Source organism: Brienomyrus brachyistius, chromosome 22, assembly GCF_023856365.1.
Source record: "Brienomyrus brachyistius isolate T26 chromosome 22, BBRACH_0.4, whole genome shotgun sequence".
Classification (NCBI taxonomy): Eukaryota; Metazoa; Chordata; class Actinopteri; order Osteoglossiformes; family Mormyridae; genus Brienomyrus; species Brienomyrus brachyistius.
Window position 1 is genome coordinate 18,830,853 of NC_064554.1, and position 11,779 is coordinate 18,842,631.

The 11,779-nt window shown below is 49.7% G+C and overlaps 1 protein-coding gene across 2 annotated transcripts; it reads left to right on the forward strand.

The window, feature by feature from the left end:
* The first annotated feature begins 2,736 nt into the window (after positions 1–2,736).
* Positions 2,737–10,960, forward strand: slc16a6b (solute carrier family 16 member 6b). 2 transcript variants are annotated; one of them, XM_048992324.1, is made up of 7 exons: positions 2,737–3,452; positions 5,726–5,991; positions 6,536–6,676; positions 7,461–7,589; positions 8,279–9,112; positions 9,446–9,796; positions 9,851–10,960. In XM_048992324.1, the coding sequence occupies exons 2-7, from the start codon at positions 5,754–5,756 to the stop codon at positions 9,892–9,894; spliced, it is 1,737 nt and encodes a 578-aa protein (XP_048848281.1). In that variant the 5' UTR covers positions 2,737–3,452; positions 5,726–5,753; the 3' UTR covers positions 9,895–10,960. The 2 variants fall into 2 exon arrangements, with proteins under 2 accessions (XP_048848281.1, XP_048848280.1); XM_048992323.1 differs by having other exon boundaries at positions 2,739–3,452; positions 9,446–10,960.
* Positions 10,961–11,779: the final 819 nt, after the last annotated feature.

Below are 11,779 nucleotides of genomic sequence, written 5' to 3' on the forward strand. Positions count from 1 at the left end.
ATAAAGGTATCTATAGTGTATTATAGATGAGAGCTTAATAAAGCAGTCATAATGCATAATACACATGACTATAATGTGTTAAGCTTTTTGATAAATATTTATAGGCATGTTTATAATGCTTTATGAATGGATTATTATTTATTATGAACGTGTTTATAAATTGCTAAAAATGTGGCCTTAAGTGTTACCAAACCCACTACTGATTACTTCATAATTAGGTCAGGTCAGAGTGTGCTACTTGCAATATGCCTAATCGGCTGACCACGCTGGATAGCATCCCCTATAAATCGCACATGCATACACTGCAATCACTATGGAAAGCGTCCCAGTTTGGGCTGATTGCACAAACAGAATCGATCGCGTGTGTGAGCTGTCCAAGGTACTGAAGATAAACCTGCACTGAGTGCCAGATGTGGTCATATAGGGTCCTGGACAGACGGTGCCGCCACCACACTACTCAGCGAAACAGGACCATACCGTAAGATGTAGGGATGTCTTACACTCAAGGACAGTGAGCTTCAGGACGCTGATCAGGTGACCTACAGCCCCATAACCTGATTGGTCTGTCACCAGCTCCACTATCTGTCCCATAAAATAACCTTTAATCGGCAGATACCGTGCTGATTGTTCCCTTTTCATCATTAGGCATCATTAATCTGTCACGTAATTTATAGTGGTTACAATGCACCATAACTTTCAAATGACGCAAATCATATAGATCCTACAAATACATATTTTAAAGAGAAACTTCATTTCTTTCACGGTGTCAGATACTGGATCTTGGGTGAGGGTCCTTAAGGAAAGTATGAATCATCTGGCGAAACCCATCGGACATGGTCACGCTGTCTGTGAACATGTGTGTATATTTCAAATTTGTATTTCTTGTACAGTGTCATTTATCGTCTGTGTACTAGGGACTCTCAAACAGCCGGAAGCAAACTCCTTGTGTGCCGCAGCACGATTGGCGAATAAAGCTGATTCTGAGCCAGACTTGTGACCTCAGCAAGTTAAAGGGTCTGTGTACGCGAGAATAATCAGTTTTCTGATTTTAAATGGGAAAAAAAAACAAAAATGATAAGACAGGGGTTCTCACCAATATTACAAGAGCAATGGTGAAGGGAAGATTTGAAAACGTTTTGTCTGGCGTTCATTGGTGTATATTGAAAGGAGTTCCCCTTATTCCGTTTGACTGTAAGTGGGTTGGGTTATAGGTGTGCCATCTGTCATTAGTCAGGTACATCATAAAGATCACTCCTCCTGTTAGACTGCTACAGAATAAGAGTTCTGGGTCACCCCTTACTGCAGGGGTACCTGGGAGTTCCTGTTTAAACTGTACTTGAGAACTTTGCAAATTATTTGTGAATTAGGAGATGCCTCTGGTAATTTCTAGTTGAATCAACAAATTGTGAGCTATAGATGTTACATTGGACAAACACAGCAGATAAAAGGGGACTCTTACATGGCTTTGCAGAATGTTGTGTGATTAATGATTAAGCATTTTCACAGTCCCTTCAGGACTGCAGATAAACACACACACATACAGGTTTGTAATGATATCTTTGTGGGGACTCTCCATTCATTTCTTTGGAGAAAATTCCAACATGACGACCTTAATCCCTGCCCAGCCTTAACCGTAACCATAAATAACCAAGCAAAATATGAGACTTCAGGCATTTTTAGGTTTTTGATTGCATTCACAGATCTTTGTGGGGACCTGAAAAATGGTTTCCACAACGTCAAAATAACGAGGTTTTATCACATTGTGGGGGACATTTGGTCCCCACAATGTATTATAAACCTAATCCACACACACACACACACACACGTGATAGGGTCGGGATAATAAAAAGAACAATGTACTGGGTTAGGGTGGCCTGTATTCAGGAACATCCCAAATCGTGCTCTCACGAGGTCTGGCTCAGCGCTGTAGCGGGTGCCGTAGCCGGCGCTGGGCTTGGCGGAGGGGGCTGTAACCATGGTCACGGCGACACCTCGCAGGATGGACTGGGGGCTGGGCGTCAAGTGCAGCGACGAGACGGACACGGACGCATTAAAACGTCCGAGTACACATTATTACTGCCAGCATCCACTCCCACAACTTTATCTAATCAGTTACCGCAATATAAAAGGCAGGTTGTAAAGATTCTGCGCTCATTATCATTTTTGAATTTGCATTGTATCTGGGGAAACAAAAACTACTTCTTAAAGCAGGCTCAAATCTGTCCCTTTTGTTAATACTCCCACGGACGAATCCAGATCTTGGTTCTTTAGTTTTAAATACATACATGCAAAACTCGTGGCCACTTCATTTTCCTGGGCTGTCCGTGACCGCACGCACCGACAGCCGGAGGACTCGGATGTATCTTATCCCTTGAAATTTGTTTGCATGTGTTTGCGTTGGGCGATATTCAACAAACACGTCTGCGCTTAAATCGTTAACTAATGCTGCCGACTTCCTATAGCGACATACAGGAACAAAAAAACACACAGACACAAACCCGCTCGTCAGTGTCACGCAGAAAGCAAAATAAGTAAATACCACAAAAATATATTCACTAGAAGAATATAATTAATGTGCTTGTTTCAAGTCATTACGAGAAAGATATGTTACAAATATTGAAGAAAATGACGCAAGACCCGGTGCACACTTATTTGATGGCACCAAACTGGAATAAACCTGTTTCACCCGGTCGCTCGCGGTCTTGCAATCACCCTCCTCCTATGGTAAGATACGCGCGCGCTCACAGGCATCCTCGCACGTCACGGTCATCTAGACAAAGTTAAACAATGTGCGAAATTACGGCTCAGTGGACCCGGCGTTTCCAAACCACGGGTGTAAAATATCCCGACACTGTCAGTACATACTGGAGGATTTTTACTGTGTATTTCCACCTTAAAGCTCTATTAGCCAAATAGAGCGGGCGAGTGTAATTGTTTAAAATCTCGAAGTAGCTTTTTAAAGAAAACGCATCTTCCACTGTGTATTGATAAATATATGGCTATGGCCTTTTTTAAAGTAACATTAAGTATTAAGCAGAATTCAGTGGCACGCCGAACAGCTTGCAGGAGTGCGGTTCACATTAGGAGCGCCGGGGCTTGTGCCGCGCACTCTCCATGCACAAGCCGCATGTGCGCGTTCGCGTCGAGATACCGGCTGGAGCCGGTATAAAAAAAGGAGAATCCGAAAGACACATCTCGTTCACTTATTGTATCCCGGGCGGCGGCGGGGCGGACGCTGTGTCCTAAATGTCATTTTTTTGAATTGTCAGCGTAACAGAAATGCAATGATCTAGGTAGCAGATACCGCTGGAGAACAGTTCCGTAGCACAGAAGAGAGATGAGCTCAGTGGACGCGTGGCCAGGCGCATAGTTACACAGCGGAAGGTTTCTTTTCCCATCATTTTTATTTTATTTTATTCACTTCAGCTGGACTGACCAACCTTCCACAGCTGGTAAGTTAAGTTTCTAGTTATGTTACAGGCTGGCCAACGTGTATTGGGAACAGTGAAGGAAACTGCGTTAAAAAATAGTTTGGAGAAAATGCAAAATAAGCTATATAAAACGTAGCATGCCTACTAAAATTTTACATTTAAAAGTTTCGGATGCGATGCATTTCAAAAAACCCCGTTATGGTCCTCCCACTACAGGAACTTTTTAGAAATATACTCAGTATTTTAACGTGACTCCATCCATTCGACCATTTTCTGTAATCGCTTGTGCAATCCGGAGTATTTTAACCAGGACTCTCAGGACCGCAGATGATCCTTAGCGCTGCTTTGACTTGGTGTCCCGAATGAGGCGCATTACCTGCGTTGTGAGGGAGCGTCACTTAAGCCACTACGGACCGGACCAAGGGGACACCCACGTAGCACCTGGCTGCCGCAGATAAACGGCGATTTCCGAAGGGTGGGATAGGATCGCATGTCCGCCTGGAGTGGGGAGTGGGGGCTCGCCAACCGGGATCCCGAGGTGTTTCGTCATTTGGCGGGCATGGCAACGGGGTATACCAGTGCATGCTCCCCAACGTGACCTGACCTGACCTTATCTGACCTCAGGACTGAAAACGTAATGCGTTTAAATTGAGGCAAAATCATAGTTTCGTCGTCGTGAAGTTGATGCAGCGTTGCGGCCTCAAACAGAAACAAAAATGCCAAAGGGCAAACTTTCCCGTGACTGTATGGAAGTCAAAGATATTTAGCATGTAAACGGTTGATTTAAATCCTCATTATTCTGCGGGCATACGCGCCGCCAGCATGTGCCGTCACTGCAGTTATACTTGCCGAGATAATCGAAGCTGACGTCTAGAACTGGCGCTGACATGACAGAGTTACAAGGGATATTCTGACTTTGCAGCGACCTCGGGCACTTTAATCTAAAAACGGCAATGGCACTATAATTACATTCATCTTAGGGGAAAATGGACTCTTCGTTTCAAGGGCAAGCCTGTGTGTAATTATGTACAATAAATGCGCTTTTTTATAAGACGACTTAACGAAAACCATTTGGATGTAATAAATGCTGGACATCACTGAAATAACCATTTTGGGTGTAATTACTTTCTTGGTGTTGAATGACTGCAGAGATATTGAATTCCATTTAAATATGTGGAACACCCAAGCTAACAGTTGCATGTGTTAGACAGGTATGCCATCTTTCAGTCAGGGCTCACGCAGTGCCAAACATCATCACAAAGCCCCGTCAGCTATATAGACACGCTGAGATTTTACATACACGTGATGTATTTGTGCCTCAGGAAAAAAACACAAACACACCCAGGTGAACGTAAGAAGTCGCACAAACCTTTAATTGCACAGGGGTGGGGGTGTCTGCTTTGCTCCTGCACCTCAGTGACATGGGGCTCTGCCGCACGGCAAAACTAAGTCAGGTCGTGTCTGTGCTGCAGGGTGCGATAGACGTGTGATCCGAGGGCGTCCCGGCTGTGTCTGGGGGGCAGAATCGTTCAAAGCACAAAGCGTAACCACCATGGCCCGGGGGAGGGACCTGTGGAAATTGGACTCTGGCAGGAAGGTGTGGTCCATAGTACCGGTTAAACGTGCAGTGACACATTGTGACACACAGGGCAGTGCGAAGTACTGGTCAAGTGTCCAGTAGTGGTGATCGGGTGGGATAGACTGTGGTGCAATTCCTAAGCCAAAATACCATGCACTAATTTCCAGTGCGCCTAGACATCCAGCACTGAAGTCCTGGTCGTCTGTTCACCTCGAAGGGCTCCATTTCCCACAGTTACCCGGAGGAAATGCATTTGGCGCCGCTTTCAGAGAGCTGACACATCAAGTCTATTGCGAAACGCCCCTGGGGCCTCAGTAATGACTCAGCGCCGCTCCTTAGTGTCACCGGCGGAAACGCCAGACCCACAGGCAGCCCAGAGTAGAGGTTTGCGTGCAAAAGTTTGCAGAAATGGATCGTCAGCCTGTCCGTTCACGAACGTTTGATTGAAAATGAAGCTGAGTAGGCCGCGTTTTTAAATACCATGTCCGTAGTAAAAGTTGCATTTTGATCAAAATGTCCGTCAGAATTCTCCATGGTATCGACCCCTGGTTATAATGCTGTTTACGCTGCCCCCTGCTGGTCCGGAACAGCAATATATATGTTGGCTTTACGTTGAACACTGAGTGCCCAACAATTTTATAAAACGGGATGGTTTCCTAAATGAATAAGGGAAGGTTAACTGCCGAGTAACCATAGTCTATCCCAATTCTTTCAGCTTGGTCCGTGGAACATCTCAGCCAACCATGAAAGCATGGAGATCGAGGGTGACGGGCTGTCTGGGGCCGAACGTGTACGTCCAGGAGCCAGATGGGGGCTGGGGCTGGGTGGTGGCTGGGGCTTTCTTCTTCGTGGAGGCCTTCACCTACGGCTTCATCAAGAGCTTCGGCGTCTTCCTGCCCGACCTTATTAGAGACTTCGGCGAGAGCAACAGCCGCGTGTCCTGGATCATCTCCATCTGCGTGTTCGTCATGACCTTCACAGGTGTGCGGCACGGCGCGGCCCTCCTGCACCCGCATGCAGCTGCCGATCTTTGCCCTGGCATACAGTAATCCCTCGTTCGTTGTTCGCTCGATCTAGACCCAATGAATCACTGGCTCGACGGCAGCCTCGTTTAACCAAATGCTGGGCTGCGTGTGGTGAGGGTTAGCGGTAGCTTCCCATCGGCATCACGCCCCAGTGGGAGCCTGAAGTATTGTAGCTGAGAATTTTTTAAACCATTTCATGTGCCTGAGAAACTATTACTGTATGTTACCATGTTGTCCCTCTCTCCCTCCCCATGGATAATTTAACTTCCTTTGGGCTGAATGGTAGTCATTCTTGGCCAAATCTCTCCCACAGAGGATTACACATGCCTCTGTCATGGTGTTACACAGCCACTTGAGCCCCAAGTGACTCACGCCACTTCTGGTGTGTCACGTCTTAATGAGGTCCTCATTACAGACTTAAGTGACACCTGGGGCCCCCTGGCTGCCCCGCCTCTGCCTACATTCCCTGTCTCTGATTGGTTGTCCTGTGTACTCCACAGCACCGCTCTCCTCAGTGCTGACAGGCCGGTTCGGCTATCGGCTCGTCGTCATTGCCGGAGGTATCCTTACCTGCCTGGGCACCATGGCGACCGCCTTCACCAGCTCCATCAACCAGATGTACGCCACCATGGCCATATCAGGTAACTCTTTTTACCCTCCCCCACAGACCACCACTGGGGTTATTTAGCCCAGGGGTGGCTAATCTTACCCAGAAAGGGCTGCAGTGTATACGGATTTTTGCTGCAACTCCCTAATTAGATTACTAATTAGAGCACTGATTGTCTGAAGAGTCCTCATACCTGGGTGTGAACAGCTGACCTACAGGTTACCCCAAAACCCCGCATACACACCGGCCCTAAGCGTATAAGAGGCGACACCCCTGATTTAGCCAGTTTAATACTTTTTATCGTATTCATTAAAGCTCACATTTTATTCATATAGTGGATGCTTTCACTCAAAGTGATTCATGGCAGAGGGAGGTTATAACGTCTGAGTGCTCTTTGGGATTTGAGCCAATAACCTTTGCGTCGTTAGAACAACACGCGCTGACGACGTGCTACAGGGGTTTTAGCTCAAAAACTATTGTGATTTGACTTATTTTATATCTGCAATTTATTTTTGTATCCAAATAACGAAGAAAAAAAAGTTGGTTCTTTGAGGCACAGAGGAAGGTGTAAACATTTTGACGGACCACTCCTCTCGCAGGCGACAGTGTGCAGCTTTGTCCCCCCCTAAGTCGGCCCTCTCTAACAACTCAATTTCTCTTTCTTTTCCTCTCTCTGTCTCTTTTTTGTTTTTGTGTCTTTATAATCCAGCTCTCTTTCAGGGGCCTACGGACACGTCCGCCGCGGGTTGACGGAGGCCGAGCTGCCAGCGGTATAGCGCCCCCTGGCTGTCATGTTGCTCTCTGCTGTGTGTTCACAGGCCTCGGCTACTGCCTCACCTTCCTGCCGACCGTCACCATCCTGTCGCTGTACTTCAGCCGCCGGCGTTCGCTCGTCACCGCCGTCGCTTCCACAGGGGAATCCTTTTCCATATTCGCGCTCGCTCCAGGTGTGTCTTGCATGCGCGTACGTGCCCAGCGGGATGTCTGAAATCAGGAGGAATAAGCAAATTTACATGGGGTGGCTGAGCAGGGTGTGATTCCGGGATCGCATTCAGAAAATCAGAAAAATAAATAATTGTTATAGGCAGGGATGCACATAACTGGTATGCAAGTACGTCTGCGGGTCCCTGAGCAAGGCCCTCGATCCCCAGCCCCCTGGGCACCGCTACGGGTGGGAGCCCTTTGCAGAGGGGGGCGTAAGAGATTATTTTAATAAAGTGATGATTATTATTAATTTGCGTGTCTTTTCATGCAACCCCTTAGGGTTGAATATAGACAAATCCTGGTAATTCATATAATAACTCGCATAGCATTTTATCAATATTGGGGTTGACATCAGCATTGTGTGACATCAGATGGACGAGGCAGATCTCAATGTAGAGCCCAGTATCTACAGCCCAGGTAGAGTTACTAAGTAAGGGTAGGTACAGTGTAGATGCTGTATGGTCACCAGGTTCAGGCAGATGTTGTCTAGGACCACCAGGCTTAAGCTAGATGTGAGGGCAACCAGGTTGAGGTAGGTATGGTGTAAACAGGACAGGACTAGAAAGGTACGTGTGGGCGGAGTTAAATGTGTGACAGGGGTCTGTCCGAGGACCTGTCCCGTTCTAAGGCTCCGCCTCTTGAAATCCCACAGCTTTTGCGGCCCTGAAGGAGCACCTGGGCTGGCGCTACTGCCTCCTGCTGGCCGGGCTGCTGCAGTCCAGCCTTGTGGTGTGCGGGGTCCTGCTGAGGCCCATCGTGCTGAAGCCCAAGGGCGTGGAAGGAACCGGCCCTGAGGACCCCTTGACGGGGCCACTGGAGAACGAGCTCACCTGCACCCTGGAGAACGAGCTCACCTGCACGTCTGTCAGCTCTGGGGATTCGGGCCTCCAGTCCATGTCTGCCTCCTGTCCCACGCTAGCTGTGGAGGAGAAGTTCCTGCCCGCAGAGGAGGAGGTCCCTCTGAAGCGGGCCGAGGGCCTCCAGGGGGCGCCGATGTCGGCACGACCGCGGCTGCTGGACTTCTCCACGCTGCGGGACGGCGGCTTCCTGTGCTACGCAGCCTTCGGCCTTTTCGCCACACTGGGCTTCTTCGCGCCGCAGCTGTACGTGATCCCGCTGGGGGTGAGCCGGGGCGTAGCCATGGAGCACACCGCCGCCCTTCTGTCCACCATGGCGGTGGCCGAGGTGCTGGGCCGGCTCTGCGTGGGCGTCCTGCTGGGCCGGCTGCCCGTGCGGAAGCTCTACGCCCTGGGGGTCTGCGTGGCGGCCCTGGCTCTGGTGCTGGCGGCCTTTCCCAGCGCCGCCGGCTTCTGGGGCCTGAGCACCTGCTGCGCTCTCTTCGGCTTCCTGCTCGGCACCGTGGCCTCCACCCACATCCCCATGCTGGCCGAGGACGACGTGGTGGGCGTGGAGCGCATGCCCGCGGCCGTCGGCGTCTACGTCTTCATACAGAGCTTCGCCGGGCTGGCAGGACCGCCTCTGGGAGGTAGGCAGACCACCAGGATGACGTTCACTAGTCTCCTGGGTGAACTGGCATCACTAAACTGCCTGTAGTATGTGACGGTGCATGTGAGCGTCTGCCCTGCATGTGTCCTACGCTGGATAATTGGTGATAGACGGACGGCTAATTTCAGAATGAGCTGTGTAATCGCTCCTGAAAATTTCCAAGGCTCGTTCTGGTGGCACGTTCCATTAGCCGATCCGCAAGACATTGTAAAGGAGACCGTAATGGATTTCAAAATGTAGAATAGAAGCTTCTAGAAGCATGCCCCTGCCGGCAGAGGCCCCCGCTCCAGCATCCGCTGTGCTCTCCCCACAGGGTTCCTGGTGGACCTCACACAGAACTACGGCTCGGCTTTCTACTCGTGTGCGGCCGGCATGGCACTGGGAGCGGTCTTCCTGGGGTGCGTGTTGCCTGCCAGGAGGGCCACCTGCCTACCGGGGCCCCCCCGGGCCGAAGACACGCCCAGCAAGGACGAGGCCCTCCAGGATGCACCTGTGGACTTCGTGGAGCTGGACCTGGCGCCGGACGCCAGCCCGGCCGAGCTGGAGATGAGCGAGATCGGCACCTGGGGGGGGCGTCTTAATACCTCAGGGGCGGACGCTGCTTCCCGTGAACAAATGAGAGCGTGCGATGCTGTGCGCTGTAGCACAGAGACTGCGCGCAAAGGTCAGCTGACTGCGTGCGATGCTGAGCGCTGTAGCACAGAGACTGCGCGCACAGGTCAGCTGACTGCGCGTGACGCCCGAGACAACGTCACACTATGAACCAAAGACACGCTGTCTTTAGACCTCAAGACGCACCAGGCGGCGCAGACGTCTGCAGGACGGCGGGAGGCGGGTTCATGTAGTGCAGACGAACACAACCTCGCCCATTCCATGCTGCTCCGAGCTGAAATCCCACCACCATAAGCCCTTATTACATTCTTTTCCCAGTTTTTTTGTCTTATAAGCGACAGCGTTTACAGAGAAAAGACAAACCTGTTTTAAGTCGTAGCCTGCAGGTGCAGCAGGAAACGGTGGATTAGAGTGAGGCTCACACTAGGGTCTTGGCATTCCGTACAGTCTTGAATGAAGTTATTTTTGTCATCCTGAGGAGTCTTGAATGATTTGGGGTTTTTCCTTTTTTGTGTGTCTTTGTACATGTATTTAAGCGTCTCCGGGGGGCACCTTCCACGGGATGATGTCCTTGCTATTGATATCAGCAGCACATGGCGAGGTGGGGGGGGAAGTGGTTTTTGTCACCCGTTTTCCTGTTTACAAACAGTAAGCCACAGTGCCGTGATTTCCATGCGGGCAATAGCCACGGCCTACTTGTGGGTCCTCAGCTATGCGAGGTCACCGAGAACAACCTTGAGATGCTGGAGCTTTGCTCTCACGACGTGCTGCTAGATGGACCCGGTTTCATCTGCAGGGGCGTCTGCAGGAAATGAGTCGGGTGGCTATGTACGCCGACATAAAAAGGAATATTTTTACGCTCCGACCTGCTTCGGAGCTGGATGTCCCTGTCCATCATAGCGACGGGGGTAGATGTAGGGGCCTGTGGGGGGGGGGGCACATCCACACGCACAAAGAACCACACAGCTCCTCCCATGACGCTGCTCGTACACAGAACCGTGTCCCCGTATGGGTGCATTTCCACAGACTGATACGAGTGACACGCTTTAAATTACTTTTTTTATTGTAATAATTTTTTTCCAAATCCACTCTAGCATGTGCAATCTGCATTTTTAGGTTTTTTTCCACAGTATGTCCATTGAAATTGTTTCCAACAGTAAATATATTTTTTGCACTGGAAAAAAAATCTGTAAAATAAAAAGTGGCACGATCCACAGCTCCGGTAGAGAGAGTTTTCTTCTGATGCTACGGTAAGAAACCCCTAACAGTTGCCCCTGTCATTAAATCCTCCCTGGACCACATTAAGAGGATAACTAGATACCCCCAGGCACTTGGTTCAGTTCCAAAGGCAGAAGACAACTAGACTGGCTCCCATTACACGCACACATTTCTGAGCACTTACCCTCCAGCTACAGATGAGGCTGCTCTTCTGCAACACGGGCCGTCGGAGATCACGTCTGCAGACAGCCATCGTTTCCGAGTTCAAGTTGAGCTGCGAAGAACATTTCCCAGGTCGCGCATGAGCGCGTCGCGAACAGCCTGAACCACGTGCATCTGTACTTTTTCTGCATTAAATACCACTTGTCCCTGCCCTGTACTTGATGGAGCAGATATCCCGTATCTCGTCATGCACGGCACGCCAGGGCTGTGCCGCGCCCCCCCTCCCCAGTGCCCATTCAGAAGGGTTCATTCCTGCGTCTGTCAGAGCCAGAACAGAAGAGGAAACTCGCACAAAGACATAAGAAATTTACAAACGAGAAAAGGCCATTCGGCTCATCGAGCTCGTTTGGGGAGAACTTGACTAATAGCTCAGAGCTGTTATAATCTTATCTAGCTCTGATTTAAAGGAACCCAGGGTTTTAGCTTGCGCTACACTAGCAGGAAGATAAGAACATGACACACACTTCATATGTCCTTATCTAACAGCGACGCGGCCTTCCGAAGTCACACTGCATGTGCAGCAACAACAGACGGAAAAGAAGTAGAGTTTGCCCACCTTGGCGTCCAGCCAGCATACATGGTCTGTAATGTAAGT

Bases quoted from the DNA above. Each gene is read 5' to 3' on its own strand.
- slc16a6b (XM_048992323.1), top strand. From the start codon at position 5,754: ATGAAAGCATGGAGATCGAGGGTGACGGGCTGTCTGGGGCCGAACGTG. The intron at 6,677-7,460 runs GTAACTCTTTTT...GTGTGTTCACAG, and splicing joins CGCCACCATGGCCATATCAG to GCCTCGGCTACTGCCTCACC. The intron at 9,113-9,445 runs GTAGGCAGACCA...CTCTCCCCACAG, and splicing joins GGCAGGACCGCCTCTGGGAG to GGTTCCTGGTGGACCTCACA.